The sequence below is a fragment of the Nelusetta ayraudi genome, unplaced genomic scaffold (assembly GCF_046127955.1).
Source record: "Nelusetta ayraudi isolate G7.1 ecotype Tasmania unplaced genomic scaffold, CSIRO-AGI_Nayr_v1 ptg000037l, whole genome shotgun sequence".
NCBI classification, from domain to species: Eukaryota; Metazoa; Chordata; class Actinopteri; order Tetraodontiformes; family Monacanthidae; genus Nelusetta; species Nelusetta ayraudi.
The window spans coordinates 1,458,169-1,483,726 of NW_027466087.1; the positions used below are offsets into that span (position 1 = coordinate 1,458,169).

A 25,558-nucleotide genomic window follows, 5' to 3' on the forward strand; every position below is an offset into this window, starting at 1 on the left:
TGCCATCTTTTTAGGTCTTTTCCAGGATTTTTTCAAAAGGAGGCAAGGGGCAAAAGGCGTTTTGCACCATTCAGGAAAAAAGAATCTGGAAAAAGCTTTTTCTGTCTCTCAAACTGATTTTCCCAACCAGCCGCCTACAAACATGGCGGTGCAAGATGACCACGACCTTTGACCTTCTGTATGTTTCTATAAAGAACCGTTTTAACGGCAGGAAAACCAGAGGACTTTTATTTTCTACTAAATAAAGACTTCAAACTATATTGATGGTTGTATATGAAGCTTTCAGCAATAAATCTGCACTGATTTTACACACTGAACCTTTGGGGCAAAATGAATCAATGAATTCCAGCATTGTTATCAGCTGATCAGTGGTCACATGACTAAACAGGTTGATATAAAATATTTTATTGTGGTGATTCATTATTTCAGTGTAACCCGGTGGAAAAAGCCACCATGTTTCGTTATTAATAAATAAATAAATAGATTAATAAATAGATCAATAGATCAATAGATAAATGAATAAATAGAAAAAATGAATAAATAAGTTGTTAAACCCTGTTAATTGAAATATAATTCCTTTCAGTGTGATGAAAATGATTGTTGTAAAACGGAAAGAGAATTACTGACGTTCAAAGTGTATGTAATATCTGTTACTGTACTGTGTTTTTTTTTTTTTTACAAGTTTGGTTTCAGTGGTAGAGTGATTTTGTTTTTTTTTCAACTGTCATTTATTTCCTCCGAGCATGTACATTGGTTGTTTGTTTTGCACTGATTTGTCTTCCAATCGGGAGATCGGAAAGGGGTGGGATTTTCTGGAACAAGGTAGATGGACCAGAGACAGAGACGAGAAGAACGTGTAAAAATGAGAGAAAGTCTTTCTTCACATGAAGATAAATAACGAGTTTATCAAGCTATTGTGAAAGAGGAAAAAACGTACCGCAGGTAAAAGAGAATAAGAAATGTTATCCATGTTGCTGTAGATAGATGCTAAACGTGATTAGCGATTAGCTCGTGCTAACATGCTAGCGCCGAGGGACAAGCGTATCCCTCGTAATGTGTGTGTGTGTGTGTGCGCGCGCGCGCGCGCGCGCGCATCGTGGTGTATGAATTCGGCAAGATTTCATGTAACCGAAGTGAATGTTTATCCAGCTAAGTGTATATTTTTGTTTGCCAGAGGACACAGTGAATGTGTTCCTTGGACCTTTTTTTTTTTTGGTTGATGTCAGCGATCACTGGAGTGACAAGCAGCAGGTGTCGACGGCGTGTCGGGCCGCGTGTGTGACTCTCTTCAGCCTTCTCGACCTTTCATTCATCTTTCTCACCTTCATGAACAACACACAGTGAGTATAGCTGGACAAACAGTGCACTTATTTTTTTTTTGCTGTTAAAGCAAACCGGTCACCCAGTTTCTGACCTCACCGCTCCCAAGCTTCGACTCAGGCCTGCAACGGGGTATTTTCTTTGTGTTGTGTATGGGGTTTATTGTATTTCTTTTATTTCTTGATTGGAGTGAGTGTTGAATATTTGAATATGTATGCATTGAGTGTGTGATTACAGAAGAGAATACACCTCAGTTGTTTATGGAAAGTCTGAAATCTGTTTCCCTTTTTTTATTCTTAGTAGAGTTCATCATAGTTTATTTTATTTTCTACTAAGTGGAGGCACCAAACTAATTTAGTGTCTTATTACTTTATTATTATTTACCTTAAAAAATGGCACCACTTTATAAAAATCGAACCCAGAGCCCGCCCAGCGTGATGTGTTAGGTGGTAAGTGTTTGTCACGTGGGAAGGGTGCTACATCAGTATTATTGTTGTGCTTCTGATTGGTTTAATGGACATTACAGTGTTATAGACATTAATATTTTTAATTTGAGATAGTGATGAAAACTCCACTCACACCATCATTTATTCTTTATTCAGGTTGAAGGACTGCAGTTTGTCAGAGCTCAGCTGTGATTGGCTGCTCTCAGCTCTGAAGTCCAACCCCTCCCACCTCAGACACCTGGACCTGAGAGGGAACAAGCAGCTGCAGGAATCATCAGTGAAGCCACTGATGGATCTTGTCCACAGCAGAGACTATCAACTGGAGAGTCCGAGGTCAGTACTGGTTTGGAACCAGTGGATGATGGTTCCAGCACCAAAGCCAGTTGATCCCACAGCAGAGGTCCAGTGTTCCCAGTCACAGTGTGAGAGGAGGATGGTGACGTCCAGCTGCTCCTCATTCATCCAACAACTGCTGCCAAACTGCAGTGCAGCCCAGTGCAGCCTGGTGGCTGGCGGACTGCTTCTCCCTACAAGCTGCTGTGGTTACTGGGAGAGACATCCCAGAAGTCTGGAGTAAGATAACTGTCAAAAAGATGTGTCCATAATTCTAACCATTCGTCCATGATTCTAACCATTTGTATTCGTAATGTTAAACATTTGTATGTCAATAAAAAACTTGTACTCAAAATTCTGCTGTCATATGCATGAGTTTGATACATTTTGAGGGATAGGATTGTTTTTACGTGAGTATGAACCTAAAAGTTGTGAGTGCAAAGTCTTAGAAATACAACTCTAATTTCTACGACTACGAAGTCTTCCCTGTGAGGACGAATTCAAGTTTATGGGTACGAGTAGAAAAGTGCTAAAAATGTACTTAAACTAACATAATCATTTGGTCTTCAGTTGTTTGTTTGTTTTTTGTTGATGGAATATAAAAGATGAGAATAATGGTATGCCATCTTTTTAGGTCTTTTCCAGGATTTTTTCAAAAGCAGGCAAGGGGCAAAAGGCGTTTTGCACCATTCTGGAAAAACGAATCTGGAAAAAGCTTTTTGGTAAATTTTTTTCTTCTCAACAAACACTATGAAAAAACACCAAAAGGTGAAGAGGAACTGCCACTAATATTGGCTGGCCTTGGAAAACGTTCTCTATCCATATCTGAAGACATTACACATTCGGTGGTACGTTACTATTAATTTACTGGTTTGTGTCAAGTCCTGTCTGAAGAGAAAAACACATCTTAGAATTCATCTTGGCATGTGATTTAATTAATATTTGCATGATGAAATAAACAGTCGGTCATAAATATGTCACTGCAATAAATCTTTGACTATTGTTTTGTCTCTTCAGTTGTCAGATTTGCTTTTTAGTGCATATCCAAGACTAGCAAATATCTGTGGTGGCTGGATGCTGCACAAGTCCACAGGTATGTAGGAGTACGAATGTGAGTGAATGTTGGGTGGTCGTCGGAAGAGCCATTTGGCGCATTTTAGGCGTTTGCCTACCACGCTTCTGTCAGTCTGCCCCAGCGCAGCTGTGTCTACACATGTGGCTTACTACCACCAGCATGAATGTGGTGTGAATGACTAAATGGGTAAAGGTAAAGCGCTTTGGGTGCCTTAAAAAGTAATATATAAATCCAATACATTATGAGTTGTTACTCTATATTCAGGTGTGTTCAGTATCAATGATATTATACTTTTAGGTGGTGGTGGACGGCGGAGCTTAGTGGTTATTCCTCCAGATCTCCATGGATACAGTGGCCAGCAGCTAAAGGCAGTGAGCGGGAATGGAAAATACACATTGTACATTTCTCCTTTACAAGAAGAACTTGATACTATTCCATTACCACCGGAAGCAAAGGAGTTTGAGAACATGCCCAAAGCCCAATGTACAACCTGCAAGAAAATGGTTCCTCTTCAGATTCTCCCAGCACATATCAAGGAATGCAAGGTAGAATTGTTAGATTTGTCCTCTTCTACGGATGAGGTATGTCAAAGTTGAGTCTTTTAGACTATTTCACAGCTGTTAATATTGGAAAATGATGTTATTCTGTGCTATGCTCTAAACACTTCCATACTATTACTGTTTTTCTCCCCTAGGAAAGCTGCAGCAAAGAACATGCGGATACATTCCAATATTCAATTTGCAGCAAGGCAGGCAAGGTGAAACTGTTTGTGCCTTCCTGGTAAATTAAGACATTAATGTCAGAGATAATGTAAGGGTTTATTCACACGCCTTGTAAATTCTGTTTTAAGACAGCAGAATGCCCTGTGTGCAACAATGCATTTCAAGATGACATCATTGAAATCCATGCAGCCACATGTGGATTACGGTAATATTACTGTTTCTACTGTATTTATTTTCATGTATATCCACGTTCATTTAACAAATTACATCTAAGAGGATTGCTTTGCCAATTTTCATATGTATGCAAGTGTTTGTGACAATATAATTTAGGGCAAGCTGTTTTCTTTATGTGTGAAGACCTACAGAAAGTGGCAGCCATGAGTCAAGTGGATCAGTCCCAGTCAGTACTTTTCAAAGGTAATAGTGTACATTCAGTATTTATGGTGACAAATTATGTAATCTGGATAATATACACTTGGAATACTCCAGTATCAATCTTGATATTTTTTTCCTGCTGGAAAGCTTTGTAATATGTGTGGAGTGTGATCACTGAGAAATGTGGTAATCTAAAAACATGCTTTGCTTGTGACATGTTTTGTTCTTGTGTTGACCTTTATTCAGCCTTTTTAAATTTCACCAGTATAGGAGGTGTTACACCCAACACCTGGAGTAGCAAACAACGAGGAAATTATACAGACAGTATAACCGTGTCTAATTCTGTTTGTTATTCAAATGCTCAGTGTTCAATAAATAGTAAATAAGCATTCAGAAAAGTCAAGTTGGCGTCAATTTGAATGTTTTTTTCTTCTGTTTTAACTTTCAGTACTGAGGAAATTTTGGATTGGATCGCTTCACAAGTTCATGAAGAAGACAGATTTTCCATCTGTGTGTCGAGAACTGATCTTTTCAGCAGAGGCATGCAACAATGGCAGCGGCAGAAGAAGACATCACCCAAATGTAGACTTAAGGTCACATTCTTTGGCGAGGCAGGCATCAATACTGGGGCCCTTAGTAGAGAATTCCTCACAGGTAGAAATGTTTGTCTATATTTCCCAATAACATGAAATTTGTGCACATCAAATTCTTACAAGGCCAGATGTATGATAAAATATAATCAGTCACATAAAGGAAAGGAGTTATCTGCACACTGGTTATAGTCCAAGAGTTTTTCATAGACTGATGTGAGGACAATTTCTTCTTCTTATTATTTGTCCAAATTTGTCAAATAAGACACACTGTCAACATCAGCAGTGGGTCTCTCATGGTGCAGTTGGTTCAAATGCTAATCAAATTGGCGGAAAAGCAGAGACAAAAGAGACATTTTCAGTGTTCTGTATTTTACTGTTTTACAGAAATGCTTGCAGAGATTGAAAACAGACCCTTTGTTGGAGGGCCAGATAAGAAAGGGAAGAATCCTCTTTATTGTCTCAACAGTTTGGACTCTAGATTCTTCAGGTGCGCAGTGGAATTCATTGTGTGTTTTCTTTAGCATATCAAGTGCAATATTACTTAACCCTGTCTAATATAATTGTAAATGCATTCAGGCAGTTTATATGTTGTTTTGTTTTGATTAGGAGTGCAGGAGAGGTCATGGCAGCTAGCCTGGCACAAGGCGGACCTTGTCCTAACTTCATGCGCGAGTGGTGCTTCAGATACCTCTGCTCCGGTGACGCTGACAGCATTCTAGTGTCTGCCAGTGATGTAACAGATTTAGAACTGTCACTGCTTGTTGAGAGGGTAAGTGCAATTTTATCTTATTAGTTTGTAATTGCATTTAACTTCCATATGATATGGCTAGCATAATTACTTTTTTGGTTTGTTGCTTTTACAGAACAATGATAAAATAAAAATAAATTTCACTTGACACCTTCTCTGTTTTCAGATAAACAGCGCCACGAATGACAACATCAGTGACCTGGTTGATGATATTGTGACCTGCGGATACACTGGATTTGTGTCCACTGAAAAAAGAGACAGCATGATAAGGTGTGTTTGGTGACATTTTTGTTTTTCATGAAGGCATCCAATAGGTTTACTACTAAAGTATATTCTTCTGATGAAACATTTTGTCCATTAGAACTGTCATACTTCACTCCACCATGAGAGTCCTCCCCATGCTTGACCAGCTCAGGAAAGACCTGATGCTGTATGATCTCCCTGAAGTCATGAACAGTCATCAAGATCTCTGCCAAAAACTGTTTATTCCAGGGGAAGATGATGAGGTATATTTCATTCTTGACTGCTTTTAATTTAGCATGAATGTCTTTTTGAGAATTATATTTATGCAAACTAAAATGCCCTTTCTTCCTCTTAAAGGCTGATGCAGCCTTCCTCCTGGAGAACACCTGTCCTGTCTATAGTGACACTGGTTCTGCCAAGCACCAAAACTTTCTCCAAGACTACCTACAGGAAATTGAAGATTCTGGTATGTTTTAGCCGAGATAGGGTAATGAAGAGATTAACTTTGTCTGTTATCCTGCGGTACATTTTCTTTAGTGCAGTATGAATGGTTAATCGATTCAAACTATACAACCCATTAAATCAAAGCATTCGTGGAAACTTGATGCCACTATTAAAAAAAGCATGTAACTGATAAAACGTCATATTATGAGCTCTAGGATGACACTGTTTCATTAAGCTAGACATGGAGGAGTAACATATGGATGATTTGTACAGTTACATTACAGTTAAATCTATGTAGTTTCATCTTTGATTCATGAAATGTTCAGATACTCGAAAAAGTCAATGAGTTTTGTATGTAAGGTATTTAACGATTGGAAAACTAAAATATTTTCAATTCAGACTAACATTGTGTTCATCTCTTCATTAAGAACATGAGGGCCCCAGCAATAACAGTGTTACACCGGAAGGTTTGACAGTCGGGCGCATCATGCAGTGGATGACTGGACAACGACACAAGCCTGTCCTGCCTAGCGAGAAGAAGGACTTCGTCATAAATATAAAATTCCACCATGACTGTGACACACAACACACAGTTTGTTTTCCAACTGTAAGTGCCTGCAGTCGTACAGTGACATTTCCTTCAGCCCACCTGAGAACATACAGTGGATTCAAAAATATTTTGACACTAGCCGTATGCCACGGGCAAAGCTTTGACAGGGTGTAGCCACTCCTGTGAAGGGAAAAAAATAGAACGGCAACATATCACTGTCGTTTTACCTGTCAACTTTCTGTTTCAGACTTTTGTTAATGTTACTGTTACAAAACCATTGTTTTTCTATTAATGACAGTTCACTCCAAAGTTAGTTTTTACCTCAATGGTACCCACAAACATTTTTTTGTTTTTGAGTGAAGTTTTAAAAATTAAAAAATGTGATTCTGAGGACTGTTGTGGAGAGTCATGAAAACGTTTTAATAAATGTTGGGACTTTTGTCTCATGTTAAATTGAACATTTGTTAGTCATGCATTTTTTGAAACGAGTACATTTTTTCAAGGTTGTGTTATGTGTCAGGCATTTCTTGTGCTGCCATTAGACTTCCAATACACTGAACCATTGTAATGTAAATGTCTCTACCAAATGATTCTGATGAGGCCAGGGGATTTATCATGGACTGTACTGTTTCAATAATATCCTGAGTCACAGGGCACTCAATTTCCTGGACTTGAACTCCATATGGTTCCTCATGCACAGCATCAAACATTTCCCAGTCAGTTCCATATTGCTCCATGTTCAAAATGTCAGTTTGTTTAAAACAGCATTTGTTAGCCTGATAAAATTAAATTATTAATATATATTATATCAATTAAATTATTGAAATAAAATTGGTTAGCCTGAGTCATCCTGCACGGTGAATCTGCAGTAATAGGGGAACTAGGTTGATATCACAATTTAGCCAAAATATGACTTAGACAATTAAGTTATAAGGGATAATAATTGAGAAACATTTTAACAGCATACCAAAGCAAAGACTGACATACACAGGCATAGCGCAGTGACAACAGAAAACATTTAACCAGAGTATAAAATGTGTATACTGTTCCAAACAATCAGAACAATGAGTACATCTATTTTAAATTTTGCTTTGCTGACTTGCTCTGTTTGTGGGATCACATCAATGAAGTATTACACACTTACTTGTATATCATTTTTTCCAACACCTTGTTCCTGAATTTTAACCTTCTACTCCTTCCACATTGTTGTGTTTAAGATACTGACCCCATTCAAATAATAAGAATTCAATAGTATTTATATTAACCGAAGCCTCCACATTTTCAGGTTAAAAACTTGTCAACTGCACTTTGCCTTCGGAAAGAGCTCCTCAACAAACCTGCAAATCTTCATTTGGGTCAGAAGGTTTATTCATGTGGCCCAAAACCCAGAGTTGGTTTGGGGAGAGTCCACCTTCAGACCGTAAAGGATGGTTGTCCCAGCCTTCTGTGAAGGTGTGAAGGGCCTCTGCCAGACGTGGAAGGAAGATGTAGTGAGCACAAAACAAATGAACAACATCTTCCAAATGCAACAGGCCATCGTCCTTGAGACTGTGAAGAACTTCATAGTAAATGTGTGTCCCGCTGGTCCAGACATCTCGCCAAAGGCGTTCAATCCTAGGTCAGAAACGGAAATTATTCAGCTGAATATTTAAATGATGTTTTCATTTTACATATTAATATTGATATACTGGAAATGATTTATTATAACCTTTGATTATGCACACTGCGCCCAGCTATGAAGCTCCCTCTTCCAGTGCCTTTCACAGTGAACATCGTTTCAGCAATTGACACATTTTCCACGCCTTCATCGCCCCTGACCCTACAAAATCCATCACAACAAAATATTCCAGCAACTATTACTGAAATGAGTAATTATGACAATGAAACAATAGCCAAAATTCTTGTCAGTGTTCACCTGGAAGGCCAGCCATAGTTTTCCACTGCCTTCAGACAAAATGAATGAGCAGTGTTTGAGCGGTTGTTTGTTGCAGGTTCCAGATAGGAAATCTGCATAGAAAGACAGTATTTTAATCTGCAAAGGCAAAATATTAACAACACACGATAAATTATATTCATTTAAAATGTTTATTCCCTGCTTTACTCCTCCTGTACTTCTGCCTTTGTTTCCTCCCACCTGCCTTCTTCATCCTCCTGCTCCTCTTGATCTCTTTTTAAACCCCTCCCTTTCTTCTCATTATCTTCACCTCCCCTCCGTCCTACCACCATTTTTTCTTTTCAAATGATTGACCAGTCAGTATTCCTCCCTAAGATTGCAATCTGGGTCTATCTACTTAAAGTGATGGAGTAAAATATGATAAGATTTATTGTTAATTATGTGTGTGAACCATGGAGGTAATGCATATGCAGTTTATGACAGAACAGTGAATACATGAATACAAACACATTCAGAGATAATAAAGCACTGCAATAAAAGATGACAAACCTTTCTCGAGTACCCATCTATAGCACCAAAGATGACGATGTTGTATCTAGAAAACAAAATATGGATCGACAATGAGCAGTGCCCCCAAATAGATAAATACGTGAATAAATCTCAAGTCTTACCGTATGAGCTTATGATTGGTGTCTATATGGACTAACGATAAAGGCCCTTGCACAAAATATTTCCTCCTCACTATGCACCCCAGCTGTGTCATTCTCTCCAAAACTCCTGGAGCATCAACTCTGTGCATGGACTCTTTAATCCGATCCCATTGAACCCTATGTCCATCATCTTGAAGACAGCCCTTTACCATTCTATAGCCTGCATTTGATGCTTTTGATGGACTGGACGGCACTATCCAATTCACAGTCAGTTAGGCTGCTGTATGTAGAACGGGTGGACAAGCCAAGTTCATGCATACGCCTGAAGATTGTGCTCTGGCTGACACCCAACAAATTGGCGATGCAAGATACCGGTAAAGGGATGTTGATGAGCCGAGAAAGAAGCTCCTCAGAAAAAATGAACTTTGGTCGGCCTCGTCCTCCAGCTCTAATAAAAGCACAGGGACTCTCTTGGGAAACAGCTGAGTGGATCTTACTTTGCAGGGATAGAAGACACAACACAACACAATTTCAACTGGGATGTTTAAAGTGCTGGAGGCAGCTGTCAGAATGAATGCTTCTTGATTTACAATGTATTGTAAGTAGTCCAAGTTTAAGTGCGGTTGATTCAACACATCTGTAATTCTTGATTTCAAACGTTCCAATAACCGAGTGGCCACTGGTCCCTGTAAACAAAGAAATACAAGTTTGATGCATTCAATTTCATTATTTACATAGTCGTTTACCATGAAACAGTGTTCGTTAAATTCCACATAGGCTGTACATACACTCTAAACACAAATGTTTAGCCTCAAAAAAAAAAAAATCAACGCAAATGAAATTGCGTTGAACCAACAAGCAATATTACATTGTTAAAAAATAAAGTTAGCAACTTAGAAAGCTTATCTAAATCAATTAATTACATTTTTTAAATTGCATTTATGTATTAAATCAAGTGGTGTCAACAGATCCTCCGAGTTACTTTTTAGAGTGTACATTCAAAATAATTTTGTATTTTTAGCAAAATAATATACCAATCATAAGCAGGCAAGTTAATACAATTAATGGCAATTATTACTCTGATCCAAGAGGCTATTCAAGATATTTTCCTTATGGTTCTTTTTTTTTATTTTTTTTTCTTAACCTTGATGAAACAGCTTCAGAGTAATAGTGCTGGTTAAATAATAAACTACTTGTAACTCTTTACATGGAGAAAATAACCCGGCGTCCCAGCTCTCGTCTCTGCGGCACCGCCACAGAAACGCGCCCCATAACCCCTAATCAACATTTATGACAGATAAGACAACCAAAATACACACGTCATAATGTGTGTACGATAATCCATCGATCCACTGACCGACTCCCCGCTAGATTCGTTGTAAACGAATGCACGAGTCCGAGAACAGAGTTTGCAAAGAACTAAAACTGGACTTACAGCAATTTAGGCTGCACAATGGGCTGATTCATACGGCAATTGGCACGATTCATAATCTCAAATTATGTTTGTTTTGTTTTTATTGTTTTATTTTGCCGCTAAACCGACTTCTAATGCAAGGAGGCGAATGCAAGCACTAACTGAGCGTCACCAGCCCGGCTCGTTAGCGTGCAAGCTAAGCAGTACCGTGTATAGTCCATAAACTGTATATTATTTAAAACATTACAATTTCATGAACAAAAAAATTGGATGTGTTGTTTACTTTACCTGTGATGTTTCACCTGCGTCCGTAGGTGCACCGCCGTCAGCCGTCTTTGCCGCATGCACTTTTGGAGCAATCGGTGTTCGATTACCTTCCCCTCTGACCTGCCTGTGACCTATGTGACGTCATTTTTAGCACTTTTCTACTCGGACCCATAAACTTGAATTTGTCCTCACAGGGAAGACTTCGTAGTCGTAGAAATTAGAGTTGTATTTCTAAGACTTTGCACTCACAACTTTTAGGTTCATACTCACGTAAAAACAATCCTATCCCTCAAAATGTATCAAACTCATGCATATGACAGCAGAATTTTGAGTACAAGTTTTTTATTGACATACAAATGTTTAACATTACGAATACAAATGGTTAGAATCATGGACGAATGGTTAGAATCATGGACACATCTTTTTGACAGTTATCTTACTCCATACTTCTGGGATGTCTCTCCCAGTAACCACAGCAGCTTGTAGGGAGAAGCAGTCCGCCAGCCACCAGGCTGCACTGGGCTGCACTGCAGTTTGGCAGCAGTTGTTGGATGAATGAGGAGCAGCTGGACGTCACCATCCTCCTCTCACACTGTGACTGGGAACACTGGACCTCTGCTGTGGGATCAACTGGCTTTGGTGCTGGAACCATCATCCACTGGTTCCAAACCAGTACTGACTTCAAACTCTCCAGTTGATAGTCTCTGCTGTGGACAAGATCCATCAGTGGCTTCACTGATGATTCCTGCAGCTGCATGTTCCCTCTCAGGTCCAGGTGTCTGAGGTGGGAGGGGTTGGACTTCAGAGCTGAGAGCAGCCAATCACAGCTGAGCTCTGACAAACTGCAGTCAATCAACCTGAATAGAGAATAAATGATGGAGAGTTTATAATGATGGAGAGTTTGTGTGTGTGTGTGTGTGTGGGTGCAGCTTGCAGGTGGAGGAGGGGCGAAGCCTCAGTTTGTCACTCACTCCACTGGTTGTAGTTCTGTCAGCCACCACTAGATGGAGCGCTCCTCTTCACTCTCCTCCTCATCCTCCCTCAATCCTTCCACCTGTTGAGAGAAGAAGAGACAGCAGCAGTCAGGACTCACGGTCCTTGAAGGCATCATCACAGAGACGTTGACTGTTAATGGAGATGATGGAGTGACTGGTGAGAAGAAGCAGACTCTCAGTCACTTGTCAAGTGTGGAACATATGAAGGTCATGTGACCATGGAGTGTTGGACTGATACTGAGGCCTGATGAAGATGAACTGATCCATAATTGAGTGGTGAACTGAGAGAAGAAGCAGTTTGGCAGCAGATGTTGGATGAATGAGGAGCAGCTGGACGTCACCATCCTCCTCTCACACTGTGACTGGGAACACTGGACCTCTGCTGTGGGATCAACTGGCTTTGGTGCTGGAACCATCATCCACTGGTTCCAAACCAGTACTGACCTCACACTCTCCAGTTGATAGTCTTTGCTGTGGACAAGATCCATCAGCACCTTCACTCCTGAATCCTGCAGCTGGTTGTAACTCAGGTCCAGGTGTCTGAGGTGGGAGGGGTTGGACTTCAGAGCTGAGAGCAGCCAATCACAGCTGAGCTCTGACAAACTGCAGTCCTTCAACCTGAATAAAGAATAAATGATGGTGTGAGTGGAGTTTTCATCACTATCTCAAATTAAAAATATTAATGTCTATAACACTGTAATGTCCATTAAACCAATCAGAAGCACAACAATAATACTGATGTAGCACCCTTCCCACGTGACAAACACTTACCACCTAACACATCACGCTGGGCGGGCTCTGGGTTCAATTTTTATAAAGTGGTGCCATTTTTTAAGGTAAATAATAATAAAGTAATAAGAAACTAAATTAGTTTGGTGCCTCCACTTAGTAGAAAGTAAAATAAACTATGATGAACTCTACTAAGAATTAAAAAAAAAAAAAGGGAAACAGATTTCAGACTTTCCATAAACAACTGAGGTGTATTCTCTTCTGTAATCACACACTCAATGCATACATATTCAAATATTCAACACTCACTCCAATCAAGAAATAAAAGAAATACAATAAACCCCATACACAACACAAAGAAAATACCCCGTTGCAGGCCTGAGTCGAAGCTTGGGAGCGGTGAGGTCAGAAACTGGGTGACCGGTTTGCTTTAACAGCAAAAAATAAATAAATAAGTGCACTGATTGTCCAGCTATACTCACTGTGTGTTGTTCATGAAGGTGAGAAAGATGAATGAAAGGATGGAAGAAGATGAGAAAAGGGTTTAGTGATGACCCGAGGCTCTGGTACTGGTGAAGATTGCAGTCGAGAAGGCTGAAGAGAGTCACACACGCGGCCCGACACGCCGTCGACACCTGCTGCTTGTCACTCCAGTGATCGCTGACATCAACCAAAAAAAAAAAAGGTCCAAGGAACACATCCACTGTGTCCTCTGGCAAACAAAAATATACACTTAGCTGGATAAACATTCACTTCGGTTACATGAAATCTTGCCGAATTCATACACCACAATACGTGCGCACACACACACACACATTACGAGGTATACGCTTGTCCCTCGGCGCTAGCATGTTAGCACGAGCTAATCGCTAATCACGTTTAGCATCTATCTACAGCAACATGGATAACATTGCTTATTCTCTTTTACCTGCGGTACGTTTTTTCCTCTTTCACAATAGCTTGATAAACTCGTTATTTATCTTCATGTGAAGAAAGACTTTCTCTCATTTTTACACGTTCTTCTCGTCTCTGTCTCTGGTCCATCTACCTTGTTCCCGAAAATCCCACCCCTTTCCGATCTCCCGATTGGAAGACAAATCAGTGCAAAACAAACAACCAATGTACATGCTCGGAGGAAATAAATGACAGTTGGAAAAAAAAACAAAATCACTCTACCACTGAAACCAAACTTGTAAAAAAAAAAAAACACAGTACAGTAACAGATATTACATACACTTTGAACGTCAGTAATTCTCTTTCCGTTTTACAACAATCATTTTCATCACACTGAAAGGAATAATATTTCAATTAACAGGGTTTAACAACTTATTTATTCATTTTTTCTATTTATTCATTTATCTATTGATCTATTTATCTATTTATTAATCTATTTATTTATTTATTAATAAAGAAACATGGTGGCTTTTTCCACCGGGTTACACTGAAATAATGAATCACCACAATAAAATATTTTATATCAACCTGTTTAGTCATGTGACCACTGATCAGCTGATAACAATGCTGGAATTCATTGATTCATTTTGCCCCAAAGGTTCAGTGTGTAAAATCAGTGCAGATTTATTGCTGAAAGCTTCATATACAACCATCAATATAGTTTGAAGTCTTTATTTAGTAGAAAATAAAAGTCCTCTGGTTTTCCTGCCGTTAAAACGGTTCTTTATAGAAACATACAGAAGGTCAAAGGTCGTGGTCATCTTGCACCGCCATGTTTGTAGGCGGCGGGTTGGGAAAATCAGTTTGAGAGACAGTTTCATATTGATGGTTGGAGGCTGGAATCCTCTCATAAAGCAAATGCTGAGAACAAATGGTTATTAAGTGACTGACATGCAGTGGAATCTTTTCTGCATCTTGCTCATCATTACTGAACTGACTGAGATGATAGAACCTGCATTGACCCTTGACCTTCTGTCGAGTCCAGCTGGATCTATCTACAGTATCTAAGTGCTCATACAGGTGGCTAAAGCTAGCGCTAGCTGAAAATCATGCTAACACTGGACTGTCTGCTGTGACTATGACTGATTGTGATGCTAATAGATGGTAGTAATATTTGTATTGATGGAACTTTAGCATTATACAGAGAACTAGACACCTTTGCTGTCAACCACATCCTTTATGACGCTGGAAGGCCACCGTAGTTCACTGGCAAGAAGGGGAGAGGGAGGGCCAGCAAGCAAGCACTGCAATCTGAAATCTGACCTCTAGATGGCAGGATTTTACACACTGTACAATTAAACCCAGTTTCACTCATTTCAAACACAAACCAGTGACTGCAAATTGAATTTCCAACAGCAGTCAAGTGAAAATCATGACAACAATAACAAGAGTGATAGAAGTTGTAGAGTGAAGAGGGTGAACTGACCTCAGAGTCTCCAGTTTACATTCTGGACTCTGCAGAAAACCACTCAGCTACTTCACTGATGAAACCTGCAGCTGGTTGTGACTCAGGTCCAGGTGTCTGAGGTGGGAGGGGTTGGACTTCAGAGCTGAGAGCAGCCAATCACAGCTGATCTCTGACAACATGCAGCCACTCAACCTGAATACAGAATCAATATTTGATTTCTTCCATGGTGTAAATGTCATATTAAGAGACATTTCTCCCTGTTGATGATCCAGATGTGCAGCTGTGTGTTGGGATCACTGAGTCATTCCCTCAAAGGAGTCATTGTGCCAGTGTGTTGTCAACACAATAACAACAGCAGTGTGTCAGTCAGTGTGCAGCCAATCAGCAGTGAAGATGGAAAATAATCAGTGTGTCCTTTGTGTGCTTGTGGCTGTTTTCAGTCATCAGAGTCTCGTTACAAGTCAAACACATTCAAAGGACAAGATGAAGAAATACTGCTGCACTATTAATCTGCCTCTAATATTTCTTCACAGGATCTTCTGCTCAGTCATGTGACCTTCATCACCAATCAACAACTTCCATTGAGCTCCAAAGTGACTGGAGACATTTTCCACACTTTCTTCCACCATCCAAAGTCTTTTCTGGCTGCAGATTGTTGACATGAAAATATCAACAACATCCACTTTGTCTAGATGAGTCTTTAATATCTGCTTCAAAGTCTTCACACTGAGCAGCGTTACACACCAGTTGTCATCTGCTGACACACACTGTCCACCAGTAGAAAGCAGGAACTGACCTGAGAACTTCCAGTCTGCAGTTTGGACTCTGCAGTCCAGCACAGAGCAGCTTCACTCCAGGATCCTTGAGGGTGTTGAGACTCAGGTCCAGCAGTGTGAGGTGGGAGGGGCTGGACTGCAGAGCTGAAGACACCACTGCACACTGCAGCTCTGAGAGTTCACTGAATGAAGGAGAGCAGAGTGAGAAGTTGCTGCTTCCATCATCATCATCATCATCATCATCATCATCATCATCATCACCACCACTGCCATCATCATCATCATCATCATCATCATCATCATCATCATCATCATCATCACCACCATCACCACCACTACCATCATCATCATCATCATCATCATCATCATCACCACCACTGCCATCATCATCATCATCATCATCATCATCATCATCACCACCATCACCACCACTACCATCATCATCATCACCATCATCACCATCTTCATCATCCCCACCACCATCATCACCATCAATGATTGAATAGTTGATTTTGGTTGACAGTGTAAATTCAATCAATCTTGTACAATCAACTGATAACAATGAAAAAGAAGCTTCCAAAACAAATGTGCACATTATAAAGACTCACAACAACAAAAACATAACAACTGTGTGAAGGAAAAAGCAGCAGGCTGAAGCCCAAGCTGATTCTTGCCTCTCCTATACAGTCCATAAGATTAGCTGGAATAATTAGTCAGACAAAATCAAAAAGGAAAAAAAGAGGAACGCAACTCAACAAAATATGCTTGACATTATTCTTCATCATTGACTCACAATTCAATCATTTATCCTCATCATCATCAAGTATTTTGCCCTTCAAGATTTTTTCAACTCAACAAAGAAGCACACATTTTCAAATGGTCACTGATCCCATTCCAAAATGGAACTCCCAAAAAAGAAAGACATCTATATTTAACAATGCTTCTCACCTTCCATCATTCAAAGACACTCAACCCTCTGAACATGGATTGATTTTCTCTCACTTTAAAAAACTTAGAATACATACACATAGCTCAGTGTAGATGCTGTTGAGGAGGGTTTGACTTCCTGCTTCTTCACCTTCAGTCACACGTTCACATCTCCTCTCCAGACTGATCTTCTGCTGCTGTAGAAGCTCCTGCAGCTGCTGCTGCTGCTATAAAAACTCCAGCAGCTGCTGCTGCTCCTGAAGCTGCTGCCAGTCCTGCTGCTGCTGCTGCTGTAGAAGCTCCTGCAGCTGCTGCTCCTCACCACCAGGACTCCCCTCTGTCTTCCTGTCGAGACATTTTGGCTTTGACTGATTGGATCAGTTGTTGGTGTCCATCACTTGTCAGCTGTTTTTCTGACACCATCATTAATTGGATGGAATCATTGTCTCCATCAACACGAACTGACAGCCTGCTGGCCTCCTAGTGGGCTCTTCACAAATCACTTCTTGTCTTTTGCTCTCTTTTCTAAATTCAATCCCTTCTTGCAGCTTCACAATCAAAGAATTTGAGCCACAAAGAATTTGAGCCACAAAGAATTGAGCGCAGCCGTTCATAACGCCGTCTTTTAGCCACCACGTTGCGCGCCGTCATGGATTTGTAGCTGTTTTCTAGGCTGGTCTTGTCACATCATCCAATAGATTATTAGATGACATATTCATCTATCAAATGTATATTTTCTATCTGGTGTGGTTGACAGCTGGTGGGCTCTGGTTGAGCAGTGGCTCTGTGGAACTGGCCCTTTGTTTCTCAGCAGACAGAGACAGTGGAGTCACATTGCACTGAACTTTGGATTGAAATTCATCTCAGTGGAGTTGAGCTGCGCTTTATGACAGAGCATCAAACATTCCTGCCACTGCATGAAGTTCAGTCTCAGAAGGGCTTTGCTGCATTTCAACATGATGAATGTGACCATGTCAAAGATTCCCTTCTCTTGACCACTGACCACAACATCTGACACCTTTTCACCTTCGGAGGAATTTATCACTGTCAAATCAAACTAGAATTAGACTGAGAAACAAGGACATTAGTGTTCTTACTGTCTTCCAGAGGCTCCAGGTTCATTACTGAAGTTTCAGTCATTCTTCAGAGACACCCCACTGGACCCTGGAGACTTCAGTCTCTGTGTCTTGGAAAAAATTCTGCAAACAAAAATGATTTTCCCATAAAGTTTGAGAAGTCAGAGGAGGACAACATCTGGGAGTGTCTGCATGTTTTCTTTTGTATAAAAGGACTGGGTCAAGGGACAGATAGCAGTCAGACTTCATGTCCTGACAATACTTTGTTGTTGCTAGGGTTTTTAACTCGGCCCAGAGCTCTGTATATTTGTATCCTGAATTGATTATTTACTAAAGACATATTTAAATTGGCATTCTTCTCCTGAGACTCTTCATTCAACGAACATGCGGATCAGCAGCATGACACAAGGAAATTCTCTGATCCAACACTAGTCATCATATAATACAGATAGCCTGGTTCCTTACTGTGTTCCAGAGGCTCCAGGTTCATTACTGAAGGTTATAGGTTGATGCATGGACCAGTCACTCTTCAGAGACACCACACTGGACCCTGGAGACTTTGCTCTGTCCTCCTCTTGCTCCACTGGAAGACTCATCTTGAGTCCTGGAGTCAGTCTGAGGTGAAACATCAAGTGTGACAGTGAGCTGAGAATCTAGTGAGTTCCACTTCAGACAGAGAGAACAGGAAGAAACACTGAGTTCCCAGTGGGATCAAGCAGACACACGACTGCTGGTGTCCACTCACATCACATTTCATGAGTTCTTCACTCAGTGACGACTCACCTGCTGCTGCTGCTGCTGCTGCTGCTGTTACTGCTGCTGCTGCTGTTGCTGCGTCGCCTCAAAATGGAGCCTGACACAGAACAACTCTGACTTCTCTTCCTGCTTCTGCTGCTCCTCATTCCTCATTTTATGTAGACGATGGCCAAATTCCAACAATACCGGTTCTCACTGGCACACCCATAAGCACACGCGCGCACACACACACACACACACACACACACACACACACACAAACACACACACACACACACACACACACACACACCTGTGGCCAGAGCTGGCAAAGAACAAATAATACAAACAAATACTTTGTCACTGTACTGGAGTCCATTTTTCAAGTATCTGTACTTTACTTCAGTATTTCTCTGACTTTTTACTTTGACTTCCTGCATTTGTACACAAATATCTGGACTTTCTACTGCTCACATTGTAAAAACATGCTAGTTACTTTTGTTTCTTCAATGGATTTCAAAGAGGCAAACTGTGTTGTGTGAAAGGTGGCTCTGTCATGGCGACAGACGGAAGAGTGTTGTGAGTGCAGTTGTCTTTTGCTTGAAAAGCTACTCATCCTATTGTTGGATTGTGTGATCTTGAATGGAGGATTCTTCCTCAGCGACCACTTGATTATCTGTGACTGAACTGAGCGTGATGGAACATCTACCAGGTTATTTTTCACCATCACTATGAGGAAGTGGCTATGTGCACTGCTACTGCTAACCTGCTTTGCTGTGGGACTCCTGCTCTACTCCAGCTCTCTAGCGCAGCCGTCAGGCCAAGATTAGAAGGGGCAGAAGGAAGCCAGGAAGGAGAGGAGGAGCACGGCAGAGACTGAAGCTCCACTCCCGCACATCCAAGTCTCCACCTTTACCCTCTATCCTGCTGGCCAATGTGCTGTCACTCTGGAATAAAGTGGACCAGCTGCCCGCCAATGTCTGGTACCAGGAGGCGTACAAGGACCAGGGTCTGATCTGCGTCACGGAGACCAGGACTCACTTGGCTGGGAGCCGTGGTCCAGGCGCACCACGTGGCCCAGCAGGCACATCCTGCCTCTTTTGATGGTTGTTGTGACTGGGAGAGGGGTGCCGGCTCGGACCAGTGGATACCCAGAGTGTAGCGGAGGCAGTTAGGGTGAAATATATGGAGTCTGCACCTGGAGGTGGCTGACAGTGTCCATGTTTGGGCTCCGTATAGTAGGACTGGAAGGACATGTGTTGAAAATACATGCGTCTACCTAGGTTAGCTAGGGCTACAGGTAGTGATGGTCCGCTGACACCTGAGGCTCCGACACATGCGCTGTAGCTCATGAAACAAACGTATCGAAACACTGTGCCGAGGCACGGTTTGGTCACGTGACTAGTGACGTTCCAAGCAGTTGAGTGACGTTCCAAGCAGTTGAGCGCTTCGGACGTCAAATGAATCACCTGATTGGTTCAGTTTGTCATGTGAATCGATTGTGTTTAGGGATAGGACATCCCTATTTAATGGCGCTCATTTAATTTTTTATTCGCAGAGTAGGTTGGTTTTGTTGCTGTTGGTTGTCGTTAGTTTTTTGAGAGTTAGTAGTAGATAGTCGATCCATATATAGTAAGTTTGATGGATAGATAGATATAAATAGATAACTTGTATTTCCACCAGTTTCATGTAAAAAAAAAAATACCGTCTATTTGTAGAGCACATCATCATCATCCTTCTTCTTCTTCTTTATTTATGTTAGGAAAGGTGCATAAGTTTTTAGCCTGTATTTTGTAAATAAATGTGATTGTAAAAATCAAAATCAAATCTTCTTCTTCTTCTTCTTCTTCTTCTTCTTCTTATTATTATTATTATTATTATTATTATTATTATTATTATTATGATTATTATTATTATTATTATATCCACTGGAAACCATACAGTCATCTAGTGCAGTCAAACAGAAAATTGCAGTCCTATTTTTCTATGCCTCCATGATACAGTCAGTCAGAAGTGCTGTTTTGGTTAGGAAGAATCACATGGTTGATGACGTACAGCATAAACCAGTGTACTGCTTCATGAAGTATCAAAACCCTATCACTGGTTTGGTTGTCTCGACTCAGAGCTGAGTTGAGCTTTCAAAGTCAATCGAGAATTGATCGACAGGGGTTTGGTTTGACAGTGTTTGGCTCCATAACATGCAAATTGGTGGGAGTTAATGAGGAATCACAGTGTGAAGACGCTAACTGTGGCGTGTTGGTTTATCCAAGAAGGAGTCATACAAAAACCTAAGTTCTAGAAGGTTTTATACTGAAAAAACAAGCAAGCATGTACATGGATTCCCCGTTGTTTGGCCAGAGGAGCAGTCCCAGTTGAACCACGAAGGAAAGTCTCCAGGTGACCTCCCAAGGGAGCACCAAGATCCTGGCACCAGACAGAGTTTATATGGGATGAACTCCTGACTGATTGGCTCTCGTTTGTTTGCAGGTTTGTAAACATCCTGTGATTGGATAAGAAGCCCGGAGAACCTCGAAGACTGAACTCAACCTGGAGATCCAGTTGCCACCACGGTGAAGCCGTAATACTTGAAGAAGAATATAAAGATTTAGTTGCCGAACCATCTGCAATTTCAAATATATAAACCAATGCATTGAATTGGAGACAATGTTCAGTTTATTGGTGCAGTTTGGACAAGAGCTGAAGCTCATTTTGTGTTAATTTAGGGTTGATTAAATATGACGTCGCTAAAGGCAGAGGCTAGAAATGCATATAACATAATATAATATAATATAATATAATATAATATAATATAATATAATATAATATAATAGTATATTATATTTTATATTATTTATTAATAAAGCATTATATAATCACTATATATGAATTCACATGATCATGGGTGTTATGATGCAATAAAGTAAATACAATGTGAGTCAGTAAAGTATCCGTTCTCTACTTGTTCTGTAAAATAGTGGTGTGTGTGTGCGTGTGTGTGTGTGTGCATGCGTGTGAGTGTGTGTGTGTGCATGCGTGCACACTTTTTTTCTCCTGTTTTTGCTGAGCAGCAGATGAAGCTGCTTTGCTAACTGTTAGTTGACCTTTGACCTTGTGCTGAGTTCCTGCTGACTCTCTGCCTCCCCCTCTGGTGAGCTGCTGGTCCTACAGCTATGAGCCTCAGTCACGTCAGCTCATTGGCTGGCACCAGTTCACTGCCAGGAAACACTCCCACTGCTGTCTGGATTGTCTTGTTGCTTTATTGCTTCAATTCAACACTTGATCATTGACTTGACATTGTTGTGCAATACAGACTGATGGCATATTTCATGACTTATTGATTGACTATTGTCACATTGAGCCAACAAGCAGAATCAAAAGACAAAATTCTGTCACAATATTTACATGCATTCATCTGATTGTTGACAAATGGATCAACAGTCAGAAGGTTGATCAGATGGATGAATTGTTGAAAGGTCAAAGGTCAGGGTGGAAAGGTCCAGAGTGGACCAGAGTTGTCATGTGGACTAATGACACATTATTAATCTGTGGGATGAATGGGCTGCAGAGGAAGAGAAACAACGTGGCACAAACATCCAGCAGCCATGGAGACAAACATCAGGTGGACAACAGTCACCAGGAGCACAAACAGGAAGTGGCGTCCAGGCCCCGCCCCCACCCTGTGATTGACAGCCGGAGACACTGGGCACCAAACGTGAAGACAGAAGAAGAATCAAAGGTGAGAATTCAGCTCAGAGTCTCTCTGACGACTTCAGTCACACTTTCATCAACTCAGCTGAAGAACCTGGACCAACACAAAGTCCAACATGTAGCGGCTGAGTGAAGGAGGTCTGGACTCTGTGGAGGAGCTCCATGGTTCCAGAGACGCTGTAGAAGGACAGAAGACCTGCTCTGTGGTCCAGGTACACTCCCACTCTGGAGGACCGAGGACCTGAGACATCAGTCCTGATGTTGTTGTGACGAAACACATATCCACCTGAGGAACAATATAAAGGCCAGGATTTGTCATTGAATCCAAATCCACTTTCCTCTGACTCTCCTGCTCTGCTGATGTTCCTGTAGGCCACTGCTACACCAACCCCCCCTCTCCACTCCACCTCCCAGTAACATCGTCCAGTCAGACCTTCTCTACTCAGGACCTGCTGCCAGTAAATGAATCTGTCTGGATGATCACAATAAGACTGAACTTCCTTCATGCGTGTCACTTTTCTGTTCTCCTCAGATAATAACAGATGTTTGTTCACTGTGTTTGGATCCAGAGTGATTTGAGGTGAACATCTGAGGAAGTCCTCTCTGCTCCTGGGTTCTGGTACCTTCAGTAGAACATCAACGTTGCTCACTGTCCATGAGATGTTTGTCTGAGTCTCCATCAGAACTTGTTGTATTTCATCTCTCAGCTTGGTCACAGCTGCTGCCACATCCTCAAAGTATCTCAGAGGACGGATCTCTAGGCTGGAGGAGTCTGGAGACGCATTGAGTGCTGGCAGTGAGGAGAACCTGTGGAGAAACGGGCTGTGGTCCAGTGTGTGTGAGATCTTCTCCAGCTCAGCGTCTCTCCTCTTCAGCTCCATCATCTCCTGCTCCAGCTTCTTCTCAAGCTCTTTGACTTCACTCACTGCTGCCCCCTGTGTGGATCTGACCTGCTGCTGCACCTCAGAGCGTCTTTTCTCCAGCAGACGGATCATCTGGGTGAGGATCTTCTCACTGTCCTTCACTGCTTTATCAGCAGAGCCGTTGATGGACTCCACCTCCTTCTGAAGCACCTTCAGGTCTTCCTCTGTGTGCTGGATCTTCTGCTGGATCTTCTGCCTGGTCTCCTCCAGCTCTCTCTGCCTCTCAGTCCTCTCCGTTGCTGCTGCCACTGTGTCGTGACCTTTATGTTCATCCACACAGCATAAACCACAGATGATCCTCTGATCAGTGCGGCAGAATATCTTCATCACTTCGTCATGACGAGGGCAGATGTTCTCCTGGAGCTGCTGGCTGGGTTCCACCAGCTTGTGTCTCTGTAGGGGAGCAGCATCACGATGAGGCTGGAGGTGAGAGTCACAGTAGGAGGCCCGACAGACCAGACAGGACTTGAGGGCCTTCATTTTCCTCCCAGTGCAGACATCACAGGCCACATCTCCAGCTCCAGCATAGCAGTGATCAGCAGGAGCATCTTGAAGTCCAGTCTTCCCCAGGGTCTCCACTAGAGCTGCTAACAGGGTGTTCTTCTCCAGGACAGGCCTTGGTGTGAAGGTCCTCCTACACTGAGGGCAGCTGTAGACTCTCCTCCTCTCCTCCTCTGCATCCCAGTGGTGTTGGAGACACTTCCTGCAGTAGCTGTGTCCACAGGAAGTGGTCACTGGATCCTTGAGAAGATCCAGACAGAGGGAACAAGAGAAGGTTTCTGGGTCCAGCTGAGCTGCTGCCTGAGCCATTTCACCTCTGAGAGCCACTGACTGACTGACTGACTGACTGGGTTCTGTTCCCTCAGAAACGAAACTAGTTTGACTTGAGGGGGAGGAAACAACCAGTCAGGGCTGTGACTGGCTGCAGGGAGCACGACTTCTAACCTCCTGACTCATTCCAGGAAGAGGAGTGTCAGGGTGTATGTGTGTGTGTGTGTGTGTGTGTGTGTGGACTTTGTTTACTTGGCGCTGAAGACAGACAACGAATCAAATTTCATAGTTCACAATCTGAGTCGTTGTTTGCAGCTGATGTCATTGCTGCTGCTGCTGCTGCTGCTGCTGCTGCCACACACACACACACACACACACATACACACACACACACACGCCAGCAATTTTCCCTCTAAGCTGCGCGCTGACATCGATTGCGTAACAAAGTGAAGAGGTGCCACTCCGCTCTATTTTCACTGGCTAACAGCAGCACACTGGCTTAGCTTGTCTATTCAGAGAAGAGCTATCACTCCGGCTTATTTTTCAATCTATGTTATCACATGCATACTACTGCTCATTCATTGGTAGTTGAATTGTTAGGTGTGCTTGATCAGTAATTTACATTATTTTAAATAATAATTTAAGATATTGTTAAATATGGCGCTGATAAAATCAATCAGTCTAAAACATCCATTATGTTATTAAACCAGGAAGACAGAGAAAATCCAACTAATGTAGTTTCTCAATTTAAAGTTGTCAACTGCTTCACTTATTTAGGCATTCAAATTGTTCCGCTGCTGGATAACATCATAGAATCTAACTATAAACCAGTAATTCAAGAAATGTCAAATTCTTTAGATAGATGAGCTGATTTTCCAATGTCGTTCTTGGAGAAAATAAGCACTCTTAAAATGAATGTAATGCCTAAACTATTACATTCATTTCAAAATTGACCTCCGCCACCTCCAAGCAATCCATTTTCTCAGCTGAAGACACTTTTCATCAAGTTTTTATGGAAGAATAAACGGTCCAGGCAGCGCCTTTCGTTGCTGTACCTGCCGTATGACCGAGGAGGGCTTCAATGCCCACCGCCATTCTGGTATTACTGGGCTGCGCAACTGAGAACACTGATGTTTCACTTCTCAGAAGAGAACATGCCACTATGGAGGGAGATGGAAGGTTATTCACTGAAGCTTCCCTTATCCATTCAGCAGATTTTAAGAAACTCCAAAATAACATTAAGAATCCTAGGACTAAAAATATGATCACCGTCTGGCAACTAGTTGAGAAATATTTCAAAGACGCAGCCTCACTCTCATTATTTAGTCCGATACGGGGAAATGATCTCTTCCCCCCAGGAGGAGGTGAGGGGGGATTTAAAATATGGGCTGAGCAAGGGTTACAAAAAGTAGGAGATCTTTATAATCCTGTTGATAAGCGTCTGATGTCTTTCCATGACATTGTCGTTAAACACGGCTATCT

General features: G+C 41.6%; 4 protein-coding genes across 7 annotated transcripts in view; 2 read left to right on the top strand and 2 right to left on the bottom strand.

Annotated features, from left to right (window-relative positions):
* The window catches only part of LOC142892561 (NLR family CARD domain-containing protein 3-like), an 81,877-nt gene extending 79,519 nt beyond the window's left edge, over positions 1–2,358 (top strand). The window contains exon 6 of the mRNA XM_076032762.1: positions 1,923–2,358. Within this exon, the coding sequence (XP_075888877.1) occupies positions 1,923–2,343 (421 nt within the window). The 3' untranslated portion in view covers positions 2,344–2,358. The remainder of the gene's footprint in view (positions 1–1,922) is intronic.
* LOC142892570 (ribonuclease inhibitor-like) overlaps positions 1–18,859 on the bottom strand; it is a 244,527-nt gene extending 225,668 nt beyond the window's left edge. The window contains exons 1-5 of one of the 4 annotated variants that reach the window (XM_076032781.1): positions 18,723–18,858; positions 18,405–18,554; positions 15,957–16,118; positions 12,514–12,687; positions 12,051–12,128 (exon numbers count right to left, since the gene is read on the bottom strand). In XM_076032781.1, the coding sequence (XP_075888896.1) occupies positions 12,116–12,128; positions 12,514–12,687; positions 15,957–16,118; positions 18,405–18,554; positions 18,723–18,841 (618 nt within the window). In that variant the 5' untranslated portion in view covers positions 18,842–18,858 and the 3' untranslated portion in view covers positions 12,051–12,115. The other 3 variants (XM_076032782.1, XM_076032780.1, XR_012927455.1) reach the window with 3 other exon arrangements.
* On the top strand, positions 2,407–7,255 carry LOC142892574 (uncharacterized). The gene is made up of 13 exons (XM_076032786.1): positions 2,407–2,947; positions 3,117–3,192; positions 3,472–3,755; positions 3,869–3,931; positions 4,025–4,101; positions 4,254–4,313; positions 4,720–4,925; positions 5,249–5,351; positions 5,471–5,633; positions 5,779–5,882; positions 5,974–6,118; positions 6,213–6,321; positions 6,728–7,255. The coding sequence occupies exons 1-13, from the start codon at positions 2,705–2,707 to the stop codon at positions 7,021–7,023; spliced, it is 1,929 nt and encodes a 642-aa protein (XP_075888901.1). The 5' UTR covers positions 2,407–2,704; the 3' UTR covers positions 7,024–7,255.
* A 3,068-nt stretch (positions 18,860–21,927) lies between the features above and the next one.
* On the bottom strand, positions 21,928–24,150 carry LOC142892559 (tripartite motif-containing protein 16-like). The gene has a single exon (XM_076032758.1). The coding sequence runs from the start codon at positions 24,113–24,115 to the stop codon at positions 22,448–22,450; it is 1,668 nt and encodes a 555-aa protein (XP_075888873.1). The 5' UTR covers positions 24,116–24,150; the 3' UTR covers positions 21,928–22,447.
* Positions 24,151–25,558: the final 1,408 nt, after the last annotated feature.